We start from the raw sequence: 23,506 nt of genomic DNA, 5'->3' as shown, positions 1-23,506 counted from the left end.
ATCAGCACTTACAATAGCAGGGAATTCCGCACTAACATCAAGCAAATTTCATGCGTAAGCAGGAAATTGTTGCTTGTGCGTGTGCATTCTTTGCTTACACAGCTAGCACATAAATTTGGCGCTTGCGCAGTAAGTGGAGAGCGGTGATCATAAGTGCATAATTCGGTGCTAAGCAGAGCCATGAAATTAGCTACTGCAGCCAAGAGTGCCTGAGAACAGTCACCATCAAACCAACCTCTCCTGTTCTGGAATTGGTACTGCTTCCACCCCCTCCTCATCAGCCACCTCTAGCTTGTTCGGACCGCCGGTGTACTCCCGGGCCCAGGACTTGTAGTTCTGCCAGTAGTTCTTCTCTGATTGTCCCATGTTGACAGTTTTGCTGGAGTGACGCCTACGTCTCTTGTATATGCAGATGGTAGTGAGGAGGATGAGTAGAAAGAAAAGAATGAAGGACACACTGCCGCAGACAATCGCTGTGACGCGAAGCTGGTGGCTGGTCAGTACATCTGAGTGGGCAAAACACACACACAAAGAGCTTTTGAAAAAATATTACGCACTTAACATAGTGATGGACCAGGGCCCAAGTTCATAGCTCTACTTACCGCTGAATTCTGCGCTTACGATCACGATTCCCCGCTTACGTGCAAGTGCCGAATTTCGCGCAGTAACGTTGAGTACGCACGCGCAGAAGCCAAAATTTGCCATAACCCATGAAATACGCTTGCCGTAAGCACATAATTCCCTGCTTCCGTAAGTGCCAATTCTGTGCTCACGGTAATATAGTCATGAAATTGGGCCCTGTTTGGTCCGTATAATGGGTGGGTTAATCAGCCATTTGTGAGTGAGATTTGAATCGTGTCTGGCAAAATGATCTGCTTAGTCACAATTCACTACCTAAGTTTGAATTCAGAATACATCAGACTAAGCAGAGGCAGTTTTCATGTCAGATGATTCGGGGCAAGCTTTTGCTTAAGACTGGAAACTTGCAAATACATGTGTATGGCACAAATTCAAATTCAAGTGGGAACATATGAGTAAAGCAAATCATTGTCTCAGACATTATCCAAATCTAACTTACGCATGAAAGTTTGATTCAATGCTACCTTACAAGAGAAATTATAGGACCTCTAATATTATTGTTATAATGAACACATATTGCAGCCTATTCAATTAGAGTTATTGCATCACCAACCTTAGTAATTCCTGCACCTTGCAAGTTTTCCCACTCTCAGCTCCAAAGCTGACATTTGCTTGTGTTTCATCATTCAAATACATCTTTTAAGACAGAAACTTTGGAAAATATGGTGCAGGCTTCAATGAACTTTTCATTCTATTCAACCACAAATTTGTTTGTTTTTTTCCCATGGGCAAACAAATCTGATATCAGACTAGAGTAGGGAGACTATCACGCCTGCCTTTTTGGGGGTAAATAGCGCCTTGTAGAGAGAGACTGATAGTCCTATTATGCAGAGGATTTAAAGAGGCACTCTGGCAATAACCAGGCCCTCTTCGAAGTATGACGCTAGTTAAGCCAGGTTCATACTTTCTGCGAATGCAAAGGCCATACGAACTTTGACATCACAAATTCGCAACAAATTATTCGCATCAGTGAAAATGTGCTCAACTCCTGCAAAACATTCACAGCAAAAACAGGGCTGTGGCGTAAACATTTGTTTTGCTGTAGCATTCGCAGAAAGTATAAACTACAAATAAATGAGAGATGAAAATTTACCTCCTGCATCAGCTGTACTTGCAGTGCCAGTTGTCTTAGCTACTGAGGTATACCCTGACAAGGTTTCCATGTTGTCCTTGTTGACGGTCGTCGTGTTGATGGTACCCGTCGACCCCACCTCATCTTCCACACCTGACACCGGAGTTGAAGCAGTTATGGCTGAAGGGTCATCTGACTGCGGAACTGGCACGTTGACCCGCTCCCTATCAGGTTGCGTGAAATCCCTCTTGTCACCATTGGGCGGGACAGTCATGCCATCGTCTCCAAGAAATCGGAAGTCTACTCCTGAAGTACCTGATTCCGTGATGTCTCCAGTCTTATGGGATGTTACCGAGTCGGCAGACACTAGGCTGGCATCGATGAAGTGCATCCTGAAGCCTGGACCATTTCCTGACATTGTCTTAAGCTCGACGATGATAGAGTTTCCAGTTGAGATGAGAGGAGACGGTGGGACGTTCCCGCAAAACTCATAGAGACTGCCATCCATTAAAACACTAACCGAGGCAGAATCTTCAGAACAAGTGGATGTGTCAACCTCGTAGTCATCCAGGTAAAAGTCCAGGAAAGACAGATGAATTCCTTTCTCTCCTGGTACAGTGATGGTCCATGTACATTCTTCTCCTTGAGGCATACCCTGAGGGAAGTACGGCGAGCGGATGACTCCTTCAGGATTACTGAAAACTCGTTCACAAGGAGTATCACCAATAAGACTGCCTTCAGTAACCCGAGCAGCACTGTCCTCTTCCTGAGAGCTCATGGGTGATGTTGTTTTCTCAGCATCTGACCCATGACCTGTATTTCCGTCTCTGTCAATGAAAACTGGGCCGAAAGATCCTTGATATGTCTCCGCACTGATGAATTGATAGGCCGCAACAAATCCAAAGTCTATACCAAACATGCTTCTGAAAGTCACAACCAACCTGTTAGTTGGAGAGATGATTCTGGGCGGTAGCTGTTGACCACAGTAAGTGTAGTCTCTCCCACCATAGGCGTCAGAAGTGGTGATGACAAGGTGGGAGTATTTAGTATCACAAGGAGGAGAGTCGTCAGAGTCCAGTAGGAATTGGGAGAAGTCCAGACGTACAAGCCAACCACTAGGAGCAAGCATGATCCACTGACACACTACCTCCTGTGGATACATACTGGGGTAGTCTGGCGACGAAAAGTGACCTCTGCTTTGTGTCAGGGTATACAGGCACCCATCTGTGATCTCCACTATGGGATTCCGGGTATTCATGACATATTCCTTATAGGTAGATTGGCTTTGTATAGGTGTTGGTGTATCTGGTTCTTCGGTGACAAACCCAAAATCTCCAAAACGAATGTCAGACGAGTATGTTGCTCTAAATCCACGACCAATGCCATAGGTGCTATGGAACGCCAGTTTAAGCTCACCGTACGAATACACAGCGGTCGTCATTTGATTTGAGCAGATGAGAAATTCTGAGTATCCTCTGTCGATGTTGAAGGTAGTGAGGGCCACATTGGTGTACAATGTATTGCATTGTCCGCTCTCACCAGTTATTGCATCAAAGTCGATATCTTCAAAGATGAGAGTGATGAATGTCTGACGAGCTGGTCTGATGATCCATAGTTTGTCCACATTGTGCGGGAACTGCACTGGGTAGTTTGGTGAGAGAATCTGTCCAGATTGTGCAATTAAGACCAAGGGGGATATAACACTTACAGTAGCAGGTGGTATTGCGGTTGCCCAAACATCACTGCTGGATTGACTGTATGCTTGATATGAAGCTTTAAAACCTTGTCCCATACCAAGGTTACTTTTGAAATACACCACCGCCGAATGCGTTCTCATTTTCAATATTTCAGGCAGTTCACTTCCACAGAGGAGATGGGTTTCCTGGATGCCGCTTTCTCCTTGGTAGCTGACTCTGACGTATGAGTAGTGAATAGAGCAATCCGGTTGCACCATGGGATTGTCAATATCAAAGTCAAGAAACTTGAGGGCGATGAAGTGCGTGCTATCGACAAAGATATGCCATGAGCAAATGGTATTGAAAGGGTACAAGTTAGGATAGCCTGGGGTTGAAAATTCAGCATAGTCTTCTCTTAGAATACTGCCGCAGGCTGGAAGCTGGCTTTCTACAGCTGAAACAGATGTTGGTAAAACAGAAACAGTTGTTGGGTCAACACTTAGAAGAGGTTGAGTAGAGTGATACTCTGCACGGAAGCCTCGACTAAACCCATACAATCCACTGAAGACGATCAACAGTTCATTAGTTGATGCTACAAAGCTTGGGGGTACTTCCTGACCACAGTACACCTGAGACACACCGGTACTTGTGTCGATGATCTTTAAGTTGGCATACATCTCCTCACATCCGTTCTCAAATAAAACAGAATCCAAGTCAAAGTATTCAAAGACAATGGTGATGGTGCCAGCCTCCTGCAGCTCTATGTACCATTTGCAGTTTATGCTTTGAGTCCTTTCCATTGTGGATAAATCTGGGGATTGTATTACACCATCAGGAGAGTCCAGAATACCACCACAGCCTAGAATGGATGGAATTGAAGTTGACGGAAGGAGTATGAGGTAGTCGTCTTCCAATTCGAGTGGAGAGTAACCTGCTTTGAATCTTCCCCCATAGCCATATTGACTGATGAAAGCGATGATTAATGAATTACTGGTTGACACAAAGTCCTCTGGAAGATCTTGACCACAGTAGACATGTTTTGGACTTGTCTCTTCACTGCTGCCATCAACTACAAGTACATGAGCGTATCTTGTGTCACATTCATTATCAACAGGCATAGAATCTACATTGAAAACCGTGAACCTCAGTACAACCTTTGAGCTAGCATCCAAAGTGATTTTCCATACGCAGTTAACACCAGTGGTGTAATCACCAGGGTTTGGAGATTTGATTTCCCCGGTAGGTGTTGAAATATCTCCACCACACTCATGAGGTTCAACAGCCGATGGCAACTTGGATGTCGAAGGTGATAAGGTATTGGTTAATATGCTGTCTGGCTCCATGACTGAGTATTCGGCAGTGAAACCGCCACTGTATCCATAACTGGTGTAGAAGATTACAATCAGATAGTTGGATGACGACACGTAAATGTTTGGGATATCCTGGCCGCAATATAAAAACTCCTTAGTCTCGCCGTCTACTATCTTGAGATAGTCGTACCGTTGGTCACACTCGCCGTTTATGGACATTGAATCTAGATTAAAGTCTGTAAAGGCAAGCTGAATTAGCAAGTTGTCTCCCACTGTGATGGTCCATCTGCAAGTTCTGCCACCAGTGGCTTGGTCACCAGAGTAGGAAGGAGATTGAATTGTCCCATATGGTAGGTTGAGGTCTCCTCCACACTTATACGAAGACTCATCAGTTAGATGTGCCTGTGTTGACTTGGATGTGGAAGGTGAGAACGTATTAGGTAGGATCTTGTCCGGCTCAACGACTTTGTATTCGGCAGTGAAACCACCACTGTATCCATAACTGGTGTAGAAAATTACAATCAGATCGTTGGATGACGACACGTAAATGTTTGGGATATCCTGACCACAATAAACAAACTCAGAGCTGCCAACTTGTGTCTCGCCGTCTACTATTTTGAGATAGTCGTACCGTTGGTCACACTCACCGTTTATGGCCATTGAATCTAGATTAAAGTCTGTAAAGGCAAGCTGAATCAGTAAGTTGTCTCCCACTGTGATGGTCCATCTGCAAGTTCTCCCACCAGTGGCTTGGTCACCCAAGTAGGAAGGAGATTGAATTGTCCCATATGGTAGATTGAGGTCTTCACCACACTGATACAAAGTCTCATCAGTTAGTATTTGTGCCTGGGTCGATGCGGATGGGGAAGAAACAGCATCTGTAACTTGGCTGGCCTCAAGCGTCGCAAAATCAGCATCTCGTATGACGTAAGATGCCTCAAAACCTTCCCCATAACCATACACCCCAACATAGTCCACAATCAGTGTTCTCGATCTGGAAGTGACTTGAGGCGGGACATTTTGGCCACAGAAAATGTTCGACGACTGCTGATCCGTCACTTTGACATGAGCGTAGTTCTCGTCACACTGTCCGTCCACCGTGTAGGAATCAATATCGAACGTTGTGAAAGTTAGGAGAATAATCCATCCAGATTCAACCGTTATGTTCCACCTGCAGTTATCGCTGGTCTGCTCCGGTAGCTGAATGCTACCACTTGGCTGGTTGAACGATCCCCCGCACAAAGGTTCGGTTACTGACATAGAGGAAGGCTCAATACCCAGCTTAGGGTCTCCTGAGCCACTATCATACACTTGGTAAGCACGATAAACTGCTCGAAAGCGATCGCTGTATCCATATGAACTATCAAAAACAACAAGAAGCGTATTTGTGGTGGTGATGAATGACAGAGGTATCTCTTGTCCACAGTAGATGTTGCTCTTTCCCGAGCCTTCCACTACCTTAACATGGGCATAACCCTCGTTACATTTGTCGTCAATGGGGAGAGAATCTAAGTTGAACTCGGTGAAAATAAAGGAGATGACCTCAGTGATGTCCACTGTAATGTTCCACTGGCAGCGCAAACCCATTTCAAACTCTCCTTCCAAGTGGTCTGGCAACTGAATGACACCTCTTGTCTTGTTGAAATTCCCTCCGCACACTGATTCCGTTGGCTTGATTCGGTCTTGCAGAAGAGCTGTGTAAACTGCATGGAACCTTCCGCCGTATCCGTACATACTAACAAAAGTTACTGTTAATGTGTTGGTTGATGAGATGAAGAGTGGCGGGACCTCTTGCCCACAGAACACATGACTACTCCCATGGATACCATCTATAACTTTCACGTGAGTGTAGCTTTCACTGCACCAGTTGTCGACTGGAAAAGAGTCCAAGTTTAAATCAGTGAAATTGAGGGAGATGGTTAGTCCAGCTTCTACTGTTACAATCCATTGGCAATCAACACTGGTTTCAAAATTTCCAGGGTAGTTTGGTGACTGAATGACGCCTGTTGAGTCCTCCAGGTTTCCTCCACAGGGGTGCTGTGGTTCTGTTATTGCTGTTACGAGGTGCTTTGAATCTTGCTTGATAGCTTTGTAGAATGCGTGGAACCTTCCACCGTAACCAAACATACTAACAAAGGAGATGCTTATTGTATTTGTTGTCGAGATAAAATATGGTGGAACCTCTTGGCCGCAGAACACATGACTACTCCCATGGCTTCCATCAATTACTTTCACATGGGCGTAGCTCTCACTGCACCAGGTGTCGACTGGAAAAGAATCCAAGTTGAAATCAGTGAAATTGAGGGAGATGATTAGTCCAGAGTCTACTGTTACAATCCACTGGCAATCAACACTGGTTTCAAAATCTCCAGGGTAGTTTGGTGACTGAATGACGCCTGTTGAGTCCTCCAGGTTTCCTCCACAGGGGTGCACTGGTTCTGTTGATGGAACATCTGGACTTGATGTTAAGAGGGGCTTTGAATCTTGCTTGATAGCTTCGTAGAATGCGAAGAACTTTCCACCAGAACCATACATACCAACAAATGAGATGGTTATAGAATTTGTCGACGATATGAAAAGTGGTGGAAGTTCTTGCCCACAGTACACACGACTACTCCCATGGCTTCCGTCATCTACTTTCACATGAGCGTAGCTTTCACTGCACCAATTGTCGACTGGAAACGAGTCCAAGTTGAAATCGGTAAAATTGAGGGAGATGGTTAGTCCAGCTTCTACTGTTACAATCCATTGGCAATCAACACTGGTTTCAAAATCTCCAGGGTAGTTTGGCGACTTTATACTACCTCTCCGTTGAGTCAAAACACCTCCACACACACGATCAGGCACCACTGTTTTTGAATACTGGTAACCCCCAAAATCGCCCAGTTTATGCATAGCAAAATCAGCATGGAACCCTGTACCATATCCATAACTACTTATAAACATCACAATAAGCAAGTTTGAAGATGACACTATTTGTTCAGGTACTTCTTGACCGCAATACACATGTTTCCTTTCAGTTTCTAGACCAGATCCATCAACAACTGTAATATGTGCATATCGGCTGTCACATTGATTATCTATCAGTGCTGAATCCAGATCAAAATGGGTGAAATTGAGAGAGATTAATCCGTGTGGTCTAGCTGTGATGTTCCAACGATAGCGAACACCCATGGGGTATGCATCGGGATAGTTTGGGGATTGAAGCTCACCCGAGGGGTTGGTGATCACCTGATTAAAGTCCCAGGGCTCTTCGTCCGGAGCTAAGTCAGGTTGGTAATCATCAACTCTAGGCGGAAGTTTTTTAGTGATATTAACTCCGAACAGGTCGTTAAACACCTCATTAACTAAGGCAAGGCTTCCAGTGATACTCGTGTCTCTTTGTAGAGCATTCAGAAGCTGCTGGGAGTAACCTCGAATGCATGATGCTTCAGGTATATCAGACTGGATGCGGGAAACATTCTGAATGGTGTAATTCAAGAACTGACTGGCCTGTGTTATAATCTCTGAAACGCCGTCTTCCAAACTCTGTATGAGCAGAAATTGGAACAACTGCGGATTATCAAGAGCTGCATCTCCTGAGAAGTTGACACTGAGCATCTCAACTGGAAGGCTTGCTGTGAGTAATGATTTAGTGTATTCTAAACCCTGTACCAGCCGTGGTAGAGACTTGAAGGATTCCAGCGTTTCATTCATCGTCTCGTTCAGATTCTGGCAGGCCTGTATTATGCTCTTTCTATCATGTAAGTTCACATTGACCAAAGTGTTAAATACTTGGGACAGAGACTGAGTGAGAGGGTGGTCAAATTCCTTTGAGGGGAAACCCGGTTCCGGGGTAATATCTGGGAAGGAGAAGGGAGGTGGTGGCGATGGAAGCAGTGGTGTTAGACGTGGAAGAGTTGGAAGCAGTGGTGGTAGAGATGGAGGAGGCGGTGGTAGAGTTGGAGGAACTGATGGAGGAACAGTGACCTGTCTATCAGCTTCTGGATCTGTTGTAGGTCTGCGCTGTTCTGTGGTGAGGGCTTGCCATTGTGTTTTAACATCAAGGTGCTGTTCAGTAGTGGATGCTGACTTGGCTGAAGAGGGGAGATGCTGCTGGGAGATTGTTTCTTTCGGCTCATTGGAAACTATGACTTCTGTTGTGCTTATGGGTTGGTATTCTGCAGTAGAACCTTGCTCTTGATAAGTGAACATTTCAGTGGGCTGTTGAGTTCCAATATCGCCAGCATCAGTCTGAGTAGCGATGTCTTGTTCAGTTCTGATCCAACTTTCATCCGGTTCGGTTAAATACTGAGGTTTGTCTGTTAGTGGATCAAGTGGTCCAGTCGGTGAATCAGATTGCTGCCTTCTCATGGTTACAGGTTGTAGTTCATAGATCTCAGTCAGAAGTTGTTCAGCTGGAGTAACAGGCTGCTGAACATCTGTTTTGGCCATAGTTAAACTTTGAGTTTTGTAGGACTCAGTTCCAACTTGTTTTCCAGTTTGAATACCAGGTTCTTGATTATCTATTTCACTCACTGATGGTTGTATAGTTGGAACAGTTATCTCTTTCAAAAGCATTGTTACGAGCTGGGGTCCATTTGATTTAGTAACTGGTTGCTGTTTGGCATGAGTTTGCAGCTTTACTGTTTGACTTATAATTTGTTGCCAAGAGCTTGTTAGTTCCTGTAATCCATTCAGATTGGTAAGTTCTCCAGTTTGAGTAACAATTTGTGGACCAGGCTGTGTTGTTGGTATCAGATTGGAGGTAGAGAGGAGTTGTTTTGTTAGAGTTATTGTTTCTTGTTCCGTAGGTAGTGATCTTGTTGAAGGTTGTAGCTCATCAGGTTTAGTTAAAGGTTCCTGTTTAACTTCAGTGACTGGAAGCTCTTCAATTTGAGTCACAAACTGTTGCCAAGACTTAGTTACTGAATCTGTATTAGAGACGGACGGCTGTTTAGCATCAGAAACGTCTCTAACTTGAGTCACAGTGTATTGTTCAGGCTCAGTAACAGGTAGCAGCGTAACTCCAGTTGCTTGTTGCAAGTCAGGCAGACTTACAGATTCTTCATCAGATTGAAGTAGATATATCTGCTCAGTTCCAGTAAGAAACTTTAGTTCGGTTTGGGCGACGGGTAGCAGTTCAGTTTCAGTAGCCTCTTGTTGTTTGTTCGTTACACCAAAACTTTTGGTTAAGACTGTAGATTGCTCTTTTGATTGCATTATAGGCTGCCCAGTTTGAAGTTCATGATGTGAAGTTACCCCATCAGTTGATGATACTGTTTGTAACTGAGAGGTGCTTTGTGGTTGACTTCTGCTATCAGTTGTGTCTTTAGGGAGGGTCTGTGTTAAATCAGGGTGTGTGATGAGGTCAGTCACAGTCGTAGGCGTATCCGATGGAGGTGGATTTGTGTAGCCTACAAAAGAGCCCATGCTATTTCCGAAAAAAGAAGTGCCCAATTGGGGATTACCAATTGCAACTGATTCAAAAGAAAATTTGTCTCCTGGTGCGATTGTTAGTTGATCACTCTCTTGAGTAAAAGGAAAGGTGGTTGCTGGATTAACAGATAATCGACGCAGCAATGTTGTAGGTGCTTTGGTGGTCTCAATGACTTCCGTTGATGGTCTTCCTGCCGAGGATGACTCAGCCTCTGTACTTGGTTCAAAGGTTATCTGATCGGCAATGTAATCCGAGAATTTCACCGAGGTCACAGCCTGGATGCTGAGTAGGAAACCTTTCCCTTCGTCTCTGCGGTTTGTGTGGAAGATGATCCAAACTTCATTGGTGACGGAAAGAATAGCTGACGGCAAGGGCGATTCTGACATTAAAGCGTTGCAGAATATCCCGAGGTTCTTTCCCGTTCTTGAGCCGTCTCGCATCATGACGTAATCCTCTCCCGGGTTGCAGACACCTCTAGAGCCCCCTTTGACATCGAACGACATGAAGCGGAGCAGCACCTGTGATGGGAAGAAAGAAGAACCAATGTTACGTAGATAGAAGTTAAATAAAGAATATTATTTGGGTTTACACAAATGTGTGTATAAAGCACTGAATATTCAGTACTTTCCCCAAGTCCTATGAATGTTATGCCTGTAGTTATTTTTCACAGAACTCAAACCAACTTGCTCGTCAATATCCTTGTGGATATCTGTTTTGTCAACACCAAAAGTCTAATTCCCCTAACGGTGATCCCCTGGCTGCCGCATCTAAAAATGGTTGTATTGTAAATTTGGGTGTGATTCCTGGCAACCTGACAGCTAACAGTTGCATGGCTTCGAACAAGTTGACACAGTAGTGAGAGAGACAATAGGGCTAGATAGCTCAGTTGGTAAAGCGCTGGAATGTTAAACCAGAGGTCATCGGTTTAGAGTCCTGATCTAGTAAAGTTGTCTTTGTTGAATCCCAAAATATTAAAAAAAAATTCCTGGTCAGTTTCCTAAGAGAGGTTTGCGGTAACACCATGTGAATACCTAATTGCGTTCTCCTGAAGACGTTCTTCAGCATACTGATCGAAACGTAGAGTGTTTAACCACTGGTTCTTTTCAGAGCCAACACTACTCAAAAGAGATAGTCACATGGTGTTACCGCAAACCTCTCTTAGTTAAACTTCCACCATGCAAAGTTTCAAATCCTATAGTCAGTTTCCCTTGTGGTATATTAATTGATATTTGAAATAAATTTGATGAGTGGTTCCTTATGGCATACCTGTTTTGAAGCTGGAGCTTGTATTGTCCATACACAGAGGAGGTCTTGAGCATACCCTCTTGGGAAGCCAGGAGACTGGAAAGATCCCACTTCAACTTGGACTGTTCCACCACATTCTGAGAACGAAACAATGTAGTAATAATAATAGAAATATTAATACTAGGTTTTTATATAGTGCTTTATCACGTCCCTAGGGGCGTACCAAAGCGCTCAGTATTTTGTCCTGCAAGGTATGTGGAGCTACGTTTTGAAGTATGAAACCTATTCCTTTATAGCATCATGTAATGGTTTACAAGTTGCTGTGGCGCAATATGCTGCCAATCAAACCAGGAACACCAGGGCGAGCTTCTTCTCTTTTCGATAAGTGCACTGGTTTCTTGTATGTGTTTTACACAACACGCGAGACCATCGACTTAACATCCCATCCAAAGATGAAGTAATGGTTAAGTGTCTTGCTTAAAGGCAGTGGACACTATTGGTTTTTACTCAAAATAATTATTAGCATAAAACCTTACTTGGTAACGAGTAATGAGGAGTTGTTGATAGTATAATACACTGTGAGAAACAGTTCCCTCTGAAGTAACGTAGTTTTCGATAAAGAAGTAATTTTCCACAAATTTGATTTTGAGACTTCAGTTTTAGAATTTGAGGTCTCGAAATCAAGCATCTGAAAGCACACAACTTCGTGTGACAAGGGTGGTTTTTCTTTCATTATTATCTCGCAACTTTGACGACTGATTGAGCTCAAATTTTCACAGGTTTGTTATTTTATGTCTATTTTGAGATACACCAAGTGAGAAGACTAGTCTTTGACAAATACCAATAGTGTCCAGTGTCTTATGGACACAGGTGTCACGACTGGGACTCGAACCCACACTTTGAAGCGGTTTCAAACGCTTTTCAAAGACCAACTCGACAGATCCAAGGCAAAGTGTTTCTTTAAGGACCTAGAATATTTATATTTCCCTGGGACAGGAAACCATTTGTACTTATGGTAACATTCCTTGTTCAAAGACACAAGTGTCGTGGCAGATGAGGCAAGGATCGAAACCCACATTCTTTAAACGTACAGAACTTAAGTCTATCGCCCTAGACTGCCTGGCCACGACACCCCACTTTATAGAATGTATGTTACAAAAATTTAGGGAGGGGCGAGTCTAAAACAAAACCTTTTAAAAAATCTATGATTTGTCATTCCTCTAAACTTTGCTGTACTTTATAACTTCACACATTTTTCTTCTTCTTACCTTTTTCTGCATCCCTGCGGGACCGACCGAGAGCAAGTTTCTTGAAAATTTGTGACTGCTGGGAGTCCTGGAAAATAGCAAAGATATCAAAAAAAGAAGAATTATAGACGAGCACACAGAAAACACAAAAAGATACCCACATTTGCAGAAACTAATGCAGTCTTAAGTTTTAAATTACCAAAAGTATACCCTCTCTTTTTAAGGGAATTAAAGGGACATGTTGCCTTGGATCAGTCTAGTTGGTCGTTGAAAAGCGTTTTTTATGAAATGCATATGGTTAGATAGATAATTTAAAAGCAGAATATAATGATCTACACAAACATGCCTCGAAATTGCAGTTTTCCTTTTATGTTAGAACAAACACGGTGGGCCATTTCGTGGAGTCAAAGTTTTGACTCCATACAATGGCTGACTGTGTTAGTTCGTGACCTATAAAGAAAAGAAAACCGTGCAATTTTGAGGCATGTTTTTGTGGATTATTATACTCTGCTTATAAATTATCTATCTAACCATATGCATTTAATAACGGATTCAAACACTTTTAAGAGACCAACTCGCCTGATCCAAGGCAACGTGTCCAAGGGCAAAAAGGAAATTAAGAGTCAATATGACATTAAAAATTACCATTTCCTAAAGTAAGCTCCTGATGAAATGCTCCAATAAAGTCATAGAAGTCTTATTTTATGCAATTTCATTTACAAGTGTTGTCTTTTAAGAATGAACCTGTCATAATTATGACTTGTACTGAGGCATTATTGTGATATAAGTCACTGTTTCCGTCATAATTATGACTTGTACTGAGGCATTATTGTGATATAAGTCACTGTTTCCGTCATAGTTATGACTTGTACTGAGGCATTATTGTGATATAAGTCACTGTTTCCGTCATAGTTATGACTTGTACTGAGGCATTATTGTGATATAAGTCACTGTTTCCGTCATAGTTATGACTTGTACTGAGGCATTATTGTGATATAAGTCACTGTTTCCGTCATAGTTATGACTTGTACTGAGGCATTATTGTGATATAAGTCACTGTTTCCGTCATAGTTATGACTTGTACTGAGGCATTATTGTGATATAAGTCACTGTTTCCGTCATAGTTATGACTTGTACTGAGGCATTATTGTGATATAAGTCACTGTTTCCGTCATAATTATGACTTGTACTGAGGCATTATTGTGATATAAGTCACTGTTTCCGTCATAGTTATGACTTGTACTGAGGCATTATTGTGGTATAAGTCACTGTTTCCCCCTCTCTCATTGGCCCTTTAATGGTTAATTAAAAACAAATAAAAACTTTTTTTTTTTACCCACTCCGGCCATAATATTTCGATTTTTAAATATCTAATTACTTCAAATAAATCTATATTTTGAAGAACAAAGTAATGCGTCAAACGGAACAGATATTTTAGATCAAATGTCTCTAATCAGTGTTTTGTGTTTTCAATATAAAAAATGTTGGCTTAAACAAACAACTTTTATGTGTACATTAATCAGAAATGAATTTCTTTTTTTTTTTTTTTTTTTTTAATGAATTTCAATTTTCAGGTTTTTCTTTTGGCCCACCTCCCATCGAAGAGAGAAAACAAATCTCATTGATTAATTATTAGCCATGTTCTGGATGGCCCCTAAATTTTTAAACGAAAGTATAAGACAATTCTCCGTCTCATTCTCCGTCATTTGAGAAAGGAAGGCTGGTTCTCCAAGGAAGGAGAAACGAGAAAGAACAAACATGTCGCAAAAGAACCCGCCAGCTGAACCGTTGTCAAAACCAAAGTCGGGCGCAAGGTTCGATTATTTCATGGACGTGTCTTTAAAATTTAAAGACGTACAAAACTTGTCTTATTCACGTACGAACTCAATTTATAACAATCCCACCGTTTGAAAAATCATTAAAGTTAAACTATAGACTTCTCAAACCATTATAACGGCATGGCTAACTAAACCATTTTTCATTAAAAAACAGAACGCTTTCATTACAACACATGGGGTTGGATTTGAAGCCAAGAAGTGGCTGAATGAAAAACACCGACGGCAATAATAATTTTAAAATTCAACACCGATGTCCATTTAAGGCTGCGAGAACGGACCATTTCTTAAACTCACCTTCGACAGAACGTTGCGGAGAAACTGAAGGGCCCTTGTCTGGTCGCCTGGTGTGCCGTCTTCACTGCCACGAACACGGCCTCCATACAGCAATAAAACCACGCAGAAAGTCAAGATTTTAGTCCACATTATTCCCCGAGATTGTCGAAAAATCCTGCAGGTTACAGAAGGAAAACGGGGGGAAAAATCCAGTCACAATGGTATTTCTGCGAGTCTAATATGCGAAGTTGTGCCCGAGTAGACTTCCAACATCGGTCTACTGGGCGTAGAAAAGGCCGTTTAGCGACCACCACAGGCATGCGCGAATTCCACAATTTGAAAGACACTTACGCGAATTTGCATAACCGTTTCTCTTGTATGTAGTTGTATTATTGGTAGTGATGCAACACGGCCTAAATTAAGCTTCTCAGAAAAGGTTTCCAGAAAGGGTTTTTCCAACAACCTGCAACAACCAAATTTTATTCGATCCAAATTTAGAAGCCCCCCCCCCCCAGCATTTTTGTTATTAACGCCTGTAAATTCAAGACCACCCCATGGTATTTAAAAGTTCTTCACTTTTAATCCATTGAAAATGCGGAAAAGGGTTTCAGTTCAAAATAAAAGATACGCGATCCGAATACTTCTTAAATTAGTTTCTTTTTCTTTCCTTGAGCGAGGACATTTGTTTGGTCTTTCCAAAATAGACATTTGTTTCCAATTAACATTATTACTAGTTTTACCAGGGCCAGATAAAAAAACACCCCCAAAACGGTCACCCTTCCAAAAATTCTAATTCAGCCCTATCAAAACTCGGACCCCCCCCCCCAATAAAAAAGAGAGAAATAATGATAAAGTTGTACGACATCTATCCTCTTTATGTCAGTTAACTTTTGAGGGTAAATGGACTTCAAAAAGGAATGCTCTATATAAAGCGTAAATGCATGAATTTGTATAATGTTAAAAAAAAAAAAAAAAACAGATGTCTGAAAATTATATTTTGCAGGTGCAGTTTCAACTCGGCTCAACATCGTACTAAGTTACACAATATGGATAAAGGACCAGTTCCTTTTCTGTTAAACACTTTAAACAATATTCTTATATAATTAAGGTTGACCTTCTTTAGAAAAACAAAAACAAATGAGAGAGGCCATGAAGTGGACCCACAACGTTGGGTGGGGTAAACCCTTTTGAATACAGTCCTCAGTAACAAACTCGGGCACATACCACAACCCCCAAACAAAATGCCCAGTGCTCCATGAAAAAAAACATAAGTACGCCTTCCAAAAGAATGTAATATGATAAACAAATATTTTATAAAAAAAATTAAAAAAAGTTTATACTCTTTATAGTTTATAAATCTGTAAGCTGTTTGCCTTCATAAATAAAAAGCTGTTTGCAATTGTAGTAAAGAAAGCACGACACCCGTCTCCCCCTCCCAACAAAAAATTAACCCTTACACTTTCAAGAATACTACTCGGGTGTGATTTGAACCCAGGATTTCTCCATCCCATCTTTCAAGGAAATTCAAGTACCTATTTGTTATGTTGTTGCTCTGATGCCTTGAACGTTTGCTCAGGCCCAGGGTAAGTCCTCACAATTCCACTCCATCTTCCTCAAATTGATATTTTTTTATAAAATGACCACAAAATCTTCAGTTCTTTTGCTCCTGCATGAACTTCAAGCAACTCCAAGCCATGACAATCAAAGTGCATGTTTTGTTTGGTTCTGGACTGCACCAGTAAACTGATCATGCTTTACATGTGATCAGGCATACCACCATGATCAGAGTCCAACAGTTTGGGTGTTGAGTAACTGTATGGTGTTGGACTGAAGACTGGACCAGTAAACTGATGATGGTTTACACTGGATCAGGCATACAACCACAACAGTCCAACAGTTTGGGTGTTGAGTAACTGTATGGTGTTGGACTGAAGACTGGACCAGTAAATCGATCATGCTTTACATTGGATCAGGCATACAACCACAACAGTCCAACAGTTTGGGTGTTGAGTAACTGTATGGTGTTGGACTGAAGACTGGACCAGTAAACTGATGATGGTTTACATGGGATCAGGCATACAACCACAACAGTCCAACAGTTTGGGTGTTGAGTTACTGTATGGTGTTGGACTGAAGACTGGACCAGTAAATCGATCATGCTTTACATGTGATCAGGCAAATCTCCATAATCAGAGTTTGGGTGTCGGGTTACTGTATGGTGCTGGACTGAGGACTGCACTAATAAACTGATCATGATTTACATGTGATCAGGCATACCACCATAATCAGAGTCCAACACTTTGGGTGTTGGAACACTGTAGGGTGCTGAACTGTACTAGTTAACTGATTATGCGACACATGGGATCAGGCATACCACCATAATCATAGTCCCAACAATTCGGGTGTTGGGTTACTGTATGGTGTTGGACTGAGGACTGCACCACTTAACTGATCATGCCTTACATGGGATCAGGCATACCACCATAATCAGAGTCCAATAGCTTTGGTGTTGGGTTTTGTTAGAGTCAGGATTGATCATAGTTATCAAAGTAGTTTCATCAAAATGATTTGCCCGAGGTGTTTTCAGTTTTAAAACCATTCATGAATTCCAGTATTTGGTGAGGTTTGGCTAGTTATTATAAATGGATGGTGACAAACGTTTTTGGAACTCCTAATTATGTGAAGAAAAAAACAAATCTTCATATAACTGACCTTTGGGTTAAATAGTTGAGTAGTTTGCTTTTGAAATTTGAATGTATTATTTTCCTATCAAAATATTGCTGAGTAAAAGAGATTTTTATTCCCTTCAAACAGCTGCTATGTTTATGGTTGATACTACTAGACAATTTTTGTTAAGTGCTCAAAGCTGTCACACAGTGACGCCCATAGCACTCAAATATTGTTTCCCTGCTATTGGGCCAATCATTTCATTCCTTAAACCGTCTCATCTCCCCTGGGAGTATACATAATAGCCAGTGCTGCCAAATATAAAGCACCACGCCAAACTAAGTCAATAAAAAAAAACATCTCTGCCCTCACCCATTTACTCCTGGGTGACGAGAAGCAATTATAATTAAATGTCCTGCTCATGGTTACCAGTGTCATGACCGAGATTCAAACCCACACCCTGATGACTTGGCCACCAGATCATGAGTCCTGTGTGCTAGACCACCCGACCATAACACGGCAGGTGATGCTGTTCATGTTGCCTTCACTTGACTAACAATGAAAATACTTATTGCAAAACTTTACAGACGCCCATGTTATCATCGAGTTTCCCCTGCTGACATTTTGTTTCATTTGCGATTAGGGCTTCTGGAGTTCTTAAACACCCCCTCTGACGCTAAGAATGCATGATCTCTTAAGGGCACTCCTTGTTGTGAACTTGACACTGTTTCCATACAGGGTAATCAGGGAGAAAGTTCATGTGGACTTGTGTCATGGTGACTGCGGTTTTCGTACACATAATGGTGTTAGCTTGATAAGTTTTGGGGGTACTCTTACTGGCACTGCATACAAATCAATTCTTTCAGCAGAGGTGTTCACTCTGACAAGATCTGGTTGGTTTATTCTCAGTTAGCCTGACGCCACACTTCGAGGCTTGTGAATTCTGCTGTTGAGCCCACATACATAATCGCCTTTGACCTTGCATCATTTCACATTGCCTTCATGAGATTTGCAGTTAAATCCGATGTACATGTGTATACATTAGCCAATACCTGTCCTCATCCTTGCGGGTAAGGACGAGGGGCCAGTCTAATTCTCTATGTGCCCCAGGTAGTGTGGCCAGGTTAAGTTTGGTCACTAGAAGGCTCGGTCTAGGACGTAGAATCGACGGAGGGCCTGTCATGTCATCTTGATGACCCCATGGGAGGAATACACACAGCGTCAGGGAGCACAGAGGTCAAGTCCTCAATCCGACACCGATGGCCTTCCCTCAGGTCCTCCAACTCCACTTTCAATTGCTCGACGACCGCCGAGAGTCTCGTGATCTCGTCCTGGATATGGATTCTATCGATTGGTTCACTCTGAGCTGCAGAGGGCGCTTTAGATTGTTTGCTTGTGAGATGGAACCTGGTAGTCTGATGAGAGTGTCGTCTTGTTGAAGTTGCTGTGGGAGGTGGAGCGAGTCTGGATCTGACGTCTTCTGCAATCAAGGACATAGAGGTGTATCTAGCCTGTTTGAAAAAAACACAATGGCACATTCATGAAAAAAAGTTCCCTTAAAGTGTCTCTAGCCTGTTTGAAAAAAACATATTGGCACATTTATTACAAAATTGTCCCTGTAAGTGTCTGTATTCGTTTGGTACAGTAATTACTGTAAAAATTATTGGCAATAAAAATGTATGTGGTAAGAAGTACAGCAGGTTTGGATAGTACAATGCATTTTGAGCAACATTTCACCTCAAAGTCCTAGGGTTATGGAAAAAGATATCACCTTTTCTGCCCCCAAAAAATTCAATAAATATTGGTATTTGGAACCATTTGATTGGTTTAATCCGATATAAATGTAGATGTTTACATTTGGTCCTCCAAAAACTAACATGATCAAAAATTTGATTCAAAAGGTGGTCCCAATTTTGAAATATCGCGGAAATTCGGAGCCAATTTATGTCCACACAGGAAGAATAAGCCCTAAATACACAATCTAAGACGCTAACAAAAAGCGGAAATAGTTCATATTTAAAAATTGAAAAACCTAATAATCTTACATCTTCAGGAGAGCCATCATCGTCAACGAGGCATTCAAGTTGCTGAGTGCATCCTTCCAGATCGATAAGGATCTCCATGAGATCACCTGACCTCGATGAGGAATTAGGTCTGGTGGAATCATCAGCTTGTTCTTCCTCTAGTTCATCTGACGTGTCTTGAAGCTTTGCGTCTAGCACACTCTCCTGCAAGATTAAAAGCAAAGTATACCGTTGGTTTTTTGGCACCGTTTGATTGTTTCAACCCTATGATACAATAAAACTTACCAGTGAAATTTAATTTCAAAAGGTGGTCGCGTGGTTGAGATATCGCCAAAATGCAGAGGGAATAAAGCACAGTTTATACTTCCTGCGAATGCGCTAAGAATTTTGAAGTCACAGCCCTGTTTTTGCTGCAAATGTTTCCCCAAAGTTGTATTAAAGAAGTATTTAGCACAGCTCAAATCTTTCAAACTATTTGTTGCGAAAAAAAGTTGCCTGGTATATGTATTATTACTATGACAGATCCAACCTACCATCCATTGCCAGAAGGTTTGTTGTTGCTCCTGCCATCGGATGCAGATGTGAAGTCTGGATTGCTCTGTCTCTAAGAAGTCATAATGCTGCAAGAAAATCACCCAATGTCAATTATTATTCATTTCATTATGACGATGAAACAAAAAAGACACAAAGGCTCTTGGCACTTTAACTAGTAGGCATGAAGAAAAGAAGACAACAAGTAGAAGTCTTAAGTGTGGGAGTGAAACCCTCAACAGAGGGGGGGGGGTCATATTTATTTCAGTAGATTGAAGTAATAATTAGGAATCAAAGGACCCCACTGACACATCTTTCTGACCATTCAATATCAATAAGTAGTTTTGAATGATAGATAAACTTAACCAGCATGCAATAATTATGTGGTCTACTTGGTAAGACACTGCTCTAGAATTGCAAAGGTTGTGGGTTCGAACCCCACCCGAGTTTTATATGCCTGTAATTTTTTTTCACAGAACTCGGGTAAGTACTGAGTGTACAATGCTAACACACATCAGTGTATGGGTAAAAACCAAAATGAACAGCCTGCAATATGCTATTGTAAGGTGATAACATCTTAGACCATTGAATAAAATCCAATGTGGTTTTGAATGATAGATAAAGTATCTCAGTCTGCAATATGATAGCAAGTGGTGAATGCATCTAAACAGTACCCACAAGCGCACAAGTTAGTTCTGTGCAGTTACGCCACCAAACAAAACAAATTTGGGTCTAGCAAAAATGTTCCATTAATCGCTTACTGTCTTGAGTTGGTCTGAATGCCTGGTGATGAAGGTTTCTAATGGCGACAGATGCGAGGTATCCATGGAAACACTTAATCCTTGGGTTGCTACGTGAATCTGATATAAAACAAAAGAAATACAGTCACATTAGTTATTCATTGTAAAAAGTAAACAATTTCAAATTGAGGAGTGCATACTTTTACATTTAAATTTTAGTAGGTAGGTTCTAATAATGAGAAAAATATTTTATTCTTATACACAGCTTTACAGGCATCTCACTGTATGGTTTTTTTCCAGTTTTTAATTATAAGACTAAAACACCATGTAAACCTTTTCTCTACACGAAAGGTGTACTGGGTTCTTTTACGTGTGTTAAACAACACACATACAGCTTTGCATCCCATCTGATTATCTGAAGGATGAAGCAATTATGGTGTTAGTGTATTGCTTTGTGGTTATTCTGCTATAGTTAGCACATAAATTCGCTTACCACTAAGTAGTGCCCCCAGGTCCACAGAGATGAAAGAAAGGCAGGAAAGAAAGCCCACAGTCAACCCGAATGTATTCAAACTTACAAGAGACTACATTTTACCTGGTGAGTGAGGCTACAAAATTCCTGTTGTTGGACGTATAAGCGCCTCATTGCCATTCTACATCGTCCGACCATCCACCCCAGCCTCTTAGCGCAGTCACTCAGCGGCGTGTCACCCGAGTGACTAGCTCCTTTCGTCCTCGTCATGGCCTTCGCGACCTCCTCAAGGTGTAGGTGCGCCGTGTCGGCTACCGCCATCGCCCTGTCATCGAGAATGATATCAGCTAAGATATCCGTCTTGGCCAAGAGCCAGGCGCATGCAAGAAGCACCTCACGACTTCCCCCACTCATGTCATCTGGGAGGCGATATAGCTTGTAACACCGATAACCCTCTACCCACATGGTGTGCTTTGTTGAGGAGATGAGGTCAGTTGGTGTTGCGTGGCGTGTTGCGTCTTTCTTAGATGGGATGCACTTGTGGGTGTTATAGTGGGCGAGGGAGTAAAGGAGTGACCATAAAGGAGCAACCTAAAAACAAAAAATTTAATTAATATATCAGTTATTGTGGTATCGTTGCCAAGTGGTCTAGCTCATCAGACTCTAGCACTTTCGTTTTATACTACAGTACAGAGAAAGAGTCCTAATGGACCCCAGCTCTGGTGTCGTCAGCAGCAGAGTGTTCGCTCGAATCCCGGTCATGAAACTTGTACCCTTGAGCAAGGCTATTATCCATAACTGCTTGAAAAAGATGGGACGGTATTGCACTACCAGTCAGGCTTCAAGTGGATGGTAGAGGGGTAACCCGGTTTCAGCCCCAGGAGTAAAAGGCAGCGTGCCCCTGTTGACAGTTGTCAAATATATTGAACTATGAACCATGAATATACTTACAGCTTCTGGTTTGTTGAACTTGGCCTGCCTGAAGATCTCTGGGGTAAGTCCGGTAATTCCTTTAAGATTCAGGAGTTGACATAGAGACCCGATGGCGTCCCTCGGCCGTCCGGCTGATGACCTTGAGGATGCCATAATCTAATAGACTGCCCTCTAGTGACGAACAAAAATAAAACAAGAAAATGTATTTATTGTGCATTTTTCAAGCCCAGTACGCCCATCAATAGTGCTTTAAAAATCCACCTTGCATCAGGCCCTAAATACTTCTGACAGTCTGATATGATGAACTTGCATTTGGGATAAAGAATTGCATATGCCTAGGTGATTTTTTTCACAGAACTCGGGAAATAATGAGGTTACATTTCCCACACATATCATTATGGGTAAAACCTAACTTCTGATTGATACTGTTTGCAAAAGCTGTTAAAAAACTTGCATCAAGCAGAAAGAAGAGCTCAACTTACAGGGCAAAATTAAACACTGACAACAATAGAGGTTAATACAGACAGGTACGTGACAGATCAAGCGATCAGAATTTTATTATAACAAAATGTCGAGATCTGCGATTATCGTACTTAAAACCTCAGTCAGATGTCACAGTAAAACCCCAGTTCACTTGGCCTATTTAGTATAGTATTAGTAAGTAGAGTAGACTCAGGAAAACCACATTCCTCCAATTTCAGAAATGAATCAGTCCGAGCGATTTTTCCTATTATGCCCATGGACTATGACTGACTGATTGGAGTGATGCACAACTTACACTCGCACACACATACAGCATAAACATGGCGGAGTTCCATGTCACTGCGAGTCAAAACCGGCCCAATATTTACCGTTGTTTACAAACTGTTGCGTTATTTATCTCTCTTTATATTACTGGATGTAGGCCTATCTATAAAAAAAAACTATATATGCCTATGGTAACCCTTCTTCTCAGACTCGGGTAAGAAAACAATTCAGTGGTTTTGGAGTTAAGTAAGCCTATTTTTTAAGGGCGGATAGACCCTGGTGGTTCCAACACACTGTTACCTACACCATGGAGCTCCCATACGCCACACCTGTCACCATCTGTCACCGACTGTCTGTGTGCATAAACACCCAGTATTCAGTTCAGTAACTAAATTACAAAATGAACGAACCGAAGCTTGGTCAAAGAAGGTGGGGACAAACAACCGCAAAGTACACGTTCATAGATTATTTTGTTCCTAGCACAATGTTATCTAAGTCACACCTAACAAGAAATTCACAAACCGTAAAGTAATACTTACGAACTTATCTGAAGTTTTTCTCTAAAATAAGTCACTGTTTTAAAATCGTCGCCTAAATTTGTCGAAATCCATGTGTCTTGAAGAGCGCCCTCCATTGGCAGAGTTATTTTAGGCCCTGGCTGTCAAAAAGGGGC

General features: G+C 41.9%; 2 protein-coding genes across 3 annotated transcripts; both read right to left on the bottom strand.

Annotated features, from left to right (window-relative positions):
* LOC117305762 (cubilin-like) lies at nt 1–15,011 on the bottom strand. 2 transcript variants are annotated; one of them, XM_033790636.1, is made up of 6 exons: nt 14,741–15,011; nt 12,630–12,696; nt 11,383–11,498; nt 7,472–10,634; nt 1,733–6,670; nt 1–506 (listed from the first exon to the last, which is right to left on the bottom strand). In XM_033790636.1, the coding sequence occupies exons 1-6, from the start codon at nt 14,867–14,869 to the stop codon at nt 226–228; spliced, it is 8,694 nt and encodes a 2,897-aa protein (XP_033646527.1). In that variant the 5' UTR covers nt 14,870–15,011; the 3' UTR covers nt 1–225. The 2 variants fall into 2 exon arrangements, with proteins under 2 accessions (XP_033646527.1, XP_033646526.1); XM_033790635.1 differs by having other exon boundaries at nt 1,733–10,634.
* A 3,492-nt stretch (nt 15,012–18,503) lies between these two features.
* On the bottom strand, nt 18,504–23,430 carry LOC117305777 (tubulin epsilon and delta complex protein 1-like). Its single transcript, XM_033790653.1, has 7 exons — nt 23,373–23,430; nt 22,105–22,257; nt 21,277–21,744; nt 20,703–20,801; nt 19,944–20,030; nt 19,432–19,614; nt 18,504–18,897 (listed from the first exon to the last, which is right to left on the bottom strand). The coding sequence occupies exons 2-7, from the start codon at nt 22,237–22,239 to the stop codon at nt 18,571–18,573; spliced, it is 1,299 nt and encodes a 432-aa protein (XP_033646544.1). The 5' UTR covers nt 22,240–22,257; nt 23,373–23,430; the 3' UTR covers nt 18,504–18,570.
* Between the last annotated feature and the right edge of the window lie 76 nt (nt 23,431–23,506).

This window comes from Asterias rubens, unplaced genomic scaffold, assembly GCF_902459465.1.
Source record: "Asterias rubens unplaced genomic scaffold, eAstRub1.3, whole genome shotgun sequence".
NCBI lineage: Eukaryota > Metazoa > Echinodermata > Asteroidea > Forcipulatida > Asteriidae > Asterias > Asterias rubens.
This window is presented reverse-complemented; position numbering and strand designations above follow the sequence as displayed.

Coding starts and splice junctions, on each gene's coding strand:
- LOC117305762 (XM_033790635.1), bottom strand. CDS start 14,869: ATGTGGACTAAAATCTTGACTTTCTGCGTGGTTTTATTGCTGTATGGA. Junction 12,697..14,740: donor TCCGCAACGTTCTGTCGAAG/GTGAGTTTAAGA, acceptor GCTATTTTCCAG/GACTCCCAGCAGTCACAAAT. Junction 507..1,732: donor AAGTACAGCTGATGCAGGAG/GTAAATTTTCAT, acceptor TTGCCCACTCAG/ATGTACTGACCAGCCACCAG.
- LOC117305777 (XM_033790653.1), bottom strand. CDS start 22,239: ATGGCATCCTCAAGGTCATCAGCCGGACGGCCGAGGGACGCCATCGGG. Junction 20,802..21,276: donor TTTGTAGCCTCACTCACCAG/GTAAAATGTAGT, acceptor GTTTTATATCAG/ATTCACGTAGCAACCCAAGG. Junction 19,615..19,943: donor AAACCTTCTGGCAATGGATG/GTAGGTTGGATC, acceptor TTAATCTTGCAG/GAGAGTGTGCTAGACGCAAA.